Source organism: Callorhinus ursinus, unplaced genomic scaffold (genome assembly GCF_003265705.2).
Source record: "Callorhinus ursinus isolate GAN/ISIS: 27379988/994484 unplaced genomic scaffold, GSC_fseal_2.0 scaffold3657, whole genome shotgun sequence".
Taxonomy (NCBI): Eukaryota; Metazoa; Chordata; class Mammalia; order Carnivora; family Otariidae; genus Callorhinus; species Callorhinus ursinus.
Window position 1 is genome coordinate 1 of NW_027400711.1, and position 4,542 is coordinate 4,542.

General features: G+C 42.7%; 1 protein-coding gene across 1 annotated transcript; it reads right to left on the reverse strand.

The window, feature by feature from the left end:
- Nucleotides 1–5: 5 nt before the first annotated feature.
- LOC112818064 (protocadherin gamma-B6-like) lies at nt 6–1,539 on the reverse strand (the record flags this gene model as incomplete). The annotated part of the gene is made up of 1 exon (XM_025865313.2): nt 6–1,539. A coding segment is annotated over exon 1 (1,239 nt), but the record flags the coding sequence as incomplete, so codon positions are not given.
- Nucleotides 1,540–4,542: the final 3,003 nt, after the last annotated feature.

Below are 4,542 nucleotides of genomic sequence, written 5' to 3' on the forward strand. Positions count from 1 at the left end.
GTCTGTTCTCGGTCTAGGGGTCCATCTGTCACCAGCTTGTAGTAATTCTTAGAAGAGGAATAAATCTTGAAAGGAATATCCCTTCCTATGTTACAGACAACTTCTCCATTTTCTCTGAAATCCTTGTCCCGGGTTTTGAAGAGAACCACCACCATTCCTGGAAGAGTATCTTCCAAAATTTCATCAGAGAGAGAAGTGATGATTATTTCGGGGTTGTTGTCGTTTTCATCTAGGATTTCTATGATTACTTTACATTGGGTAGAGAGACCACCTCCATCCCTTGCTTCCACTTCCATGGTGTATCTTTCTGTATCCTCAAAATCCAATGACTGGTTATTCTTAATCATACCTGTTTTCTCATCCAGTGAGAACATGTGCCTTGTACTCTGAGCAGTACTCCTGAAGTAGTAGTTTACTTCTGCATTGACCCCTTCGTCTTTGTCAGTGGCTGTCACCTGCAACACGGAGGATCCGGGGGGCAGATTTTCACTAACACTGACTCTATATTCATCTTTGCTGAACACCGGGAAGTTGTCATTGGCATCCCTGACAAAGATTTCTATTTGAGTGGTGGCACTTCGTGGTGGGTCTCCCCCGTCCAAGGCAGTCAATATCAAGCGATGAGAACGCTGCTCTTCCCGGTCTAGGAGCTTCTCCAAAGATAACTCTGGGTATTTACCACCATCGGAATTAACTCTAATCATTAATGAGAAATAAGGGTTAGGATTTATCTGATAATCTTTAACTGAGTTCATGTTTATATCAGGGTCAGTGGCAGGGTCAAGGGATATTCGTGCACCTTCAGATACAGATTCACTGATTTCTAAATTTATTTCATCTTTATGGAACTGAGGAGCATGATCATTAATATCCTCAACAACCACAATGATATGAAAAATATTTAAAGGATTTTCCACCACGGCTTCCAACTGCAACTCACATCTTCTTCTCTCTTTGCATATCTGCTCACGGTCTATTCGGTCCTTCACCAGTAAGTCCCCGCTCTCCGCATCTACACTGAAAAGCAGCTTCTCTGTGCTAACTCGCAGCTTCCGAGCCGACACATCCAGGACGCTGAGCCCGAGATCCTTGGCGAGATTCCCCACCACCGAGCCCTTGGCCAGTTCCTCAGGAATGGAGTAGTGGATCGGCTCGCAGAGCGCGGGGTAGAACAAAGGTAGCAGGAAGGAAAACAGTACCTGCAGCCTGCTGGCGGGGCGCCTCTGAACGCAGCTCCCTCCCATAGCGTGCTCTAGCTCTCGCTGGGTCCTAGTCTTTCCAGAAAGCTGAAGAAACTGCAATCCACGGGATCACTGGAAGAACATTCCGACCATGACAGGCGGAGCTGTAAATCTGTGTATGTTGGGCAAAGCCTGCGCAGCCAGGAGCCTCAGTGTGTGAGCGGGTTTCCTTCCGTTTGTGTTGGTGACTGAGCAGGAAAACCCAGGCTTGAGGCTGAGGAATCCCGGGCGACAGCACTTGCCCTGTACTGGCCGACAGCGGCGCCCAGGGGCCCCATGTGGTACCGCAGTCTGATGTTTTCCTTTTGAATCCAATTTTTCTCTAGACTATCTCTAGAATATAAATATTGTTCTTCGAAACTCCTATATAAATTTCTATAAATTCCCTGTACTCTGAGAAGTGCTCCTGAAGTAGTAGTTTACTTCTGCATTGGCCCCCCCATCCCAGTGAGTGGCTGTCACTGCAATAGAGCGGACTTGGAGGCCAATTGTATACATAGAGAAATATATAGAGAGAGAAATATGTATAAGAGAAATATATATAGAAATATATATAATGATATATTTTTCTCTATATATGTAGAATATGTATACATTGCTATTTGAAAATGCACTTATATAAGAGCCCGAAATTTTAGTTTTACTAAAGTTTTACAGTTGTATGTACTGTTTTAAAGAAATTTATTATGCAAAAATTTCAAACTTAAACAAAAGTAGAGAGTATTTATTGACTCTTCATATACTCATCACCCAATGGCAATAACGATCAACACAAGGCCATCTTCATTCAACATACATATTGTACTCCCTCATTATTTTGAAGCAAATCCAAGATATTTTAACTCTTAAGATGAAACATTAAGATAAGCAAAGATTTTAGTCTATTTTGTTACATAAAATGCTACCAATGTAAAAGTCCTATCTCATCTGAGAAAAGTAGAATTCAGCGTTTTCCCCACTCTGCCCAGTATTCCATGCAGTGAGCGTGCAAGTGATATTACTAATGGTAGAGAATAGTAGTAACCTATCATGATATACAAACCTTCATCAATATCTATTTTTTCCCAAATTAACGCATATTTAATATTTATGACTACTAAGTACCGATGGTTATTCCCCAGGACAGAAACTTCAAGTGAGTTTCCCAATTGCACAGTTAAAACTATGACCCTGGGGGGGCCTGGGTGGCTCAGTCATTAAGCGGCTGCCTTCAGCTCAGGTCATGATCCCAGAGTCCTGGGATCAAGTCCGGCATCGGACTCCCTGCTCCGCTGGAAGCCTGCTTCTCCCTCTCCCACTCCCCCTGCTTGTGTTCCTGCTCTCACTATCTCTCTCTCTCTAATAAATAAATAAAATCTTTGAAAAAAATAGGACCCTGAAGGATGCTTTAGTTTTTTTTTCTTGCTAGCTTAGGAATAGAGTATTTGAAATAATTATGTCTGTATGTCATAATGGCTTTCCAGACTTGTTAACCCTATAGCCAGTGTGTTTAGAATAGAATTTTGAGTCAACTTCAAAAGCTTATTTTTAAATTCTCCTGGAGGGGTGCTTGGGTGGCTCAGTTGGTTAAGCCTCCAACTCTTGATTTCAGCTCAGGTCATGATCTCAATGTCATGATATCCAGCCCCCCTTCAGGCTCCGCACTGAGTGCAGAGTCTGCTTAAGATTCTCTCCCCCCTCTCTGTCCCCCCCCTTCACTCTCTCTCTCAAAAAATAAATCATAAAAAAATAAAGTCTCCTGGAATGTCATTTTTTACTTGAAATGACACTGTTTAAAATCAAAGAAAATATTGTTTTCCTTATAGCTAAAAGCCAGTAAAATATTTTTAGAACCTTCTCCAGCAGGTCCTGAGAATATTTTCCTAAATTGTCTCCCTTATCCAGATTTATTTCTAGCCTGGAGATTGGAGAATTGAGCCATAAATAACAGACAGTTGAGGAATAATTTTTATCTTCCTTGTTTTGTCCTCTCTCAGTGTTCATTCTTAGAAACCCCTCTAAGTGAAGTGTCATTCTTCCTCAACAGTGATCTTTAAATTCAAACAACCTCTACAAACATGTAATCTGAAAAACATAACCTCAAAGGGGTGTTGTCCTATCATAGAAACAGAAAAGCAGAAGCAGAAAAGTCTGGGCTTTTAGTTTCTTCAAGAAGAACGGATGTGTTTTGCCATTAATTTACCTTTACAAAATCAGTATCAGATATAGTTATGTTTCAGCAGTATGTAAGAAGTTCACAATGGGGCCTTTGAAGATAACAATAATAAATTTCAGGAATGGAAAACCACCCCTAAGGATTAGTTGTGAACTGATAACCAAGCAAACACACCCAAATAGCCCATCTCAATGCTCAATAATGAGAGCAGCCCCATGAAGAAGGTTTCCATTGACTGTAGGTTAATTTGATTATGAGAAAGTGAAAATTATATCAGTGATGTAACCAATAAATGCCTCCTATAATGTTATAATGTTAGAGCAATAATTAGGCGCAGTGAAAACTTGAATGGTGTGAAATATGTTAACATCAGTGTATCATACCTTAAGTGCAAACCTTAAAAAACAGTTATAATAGAAAATAAAGGAAAAATGGAACTCACTGGAACCAAAGAGGTGTTTTCTATAGGAAACCTAGAATCATCTGAAACACACAAAGAGTCATTTTCTGACAGCGCTCCTGGCTAATCAGCACGTTGGCATACTTGGGTTGGGGAAAGATCACATGACTCTCCCAGGAGTCCGCTGTGAGTGAGGTTTCCTGGGACTAAGTCTGCAGAAAAGCCCACACGCTATCAACACCCATAGAGTGAGAAGTAGGCACACCAGCTAATCCAAACCCCACAGCCTGGAGTAGATGTGAGATGTGCCAACGCCACAAGCTGAGCACCAGCAACACAATGACAATGGTGAGGAAGACGCAGGAGACTGCAGCCACTGCCACCAAGAAAGTATTAGGTGAGGTCTGAAGTCTCTGGGTATGCGGGGACCTCCAGATTGTTGAGGTCAGCCAGCACATCTGGAATGCTGTCAGCCAAGGCCACAGTGAGTGTGACAAGTGGACGAGAGAGGGGGCTAGCCACGGTCCTGGACCACCACCACCAGGCTCTGCTGGAGTGTGTCTCTGTCTAGCAGGGCCTGCACTGAGAAGCACCCAGGCTCACTGGCTTTGAGCAGGTGGTAGGACAGCCAGGCAATCTGACCTGAGTCTCTGTCTACAGCCACCACTTTGATTACCAGGTAGCCAGGTTTGGCAGAGTCCACACCAGTGGAAACATCAGTGGGGGAGAGTGGGGTACAGGATTTC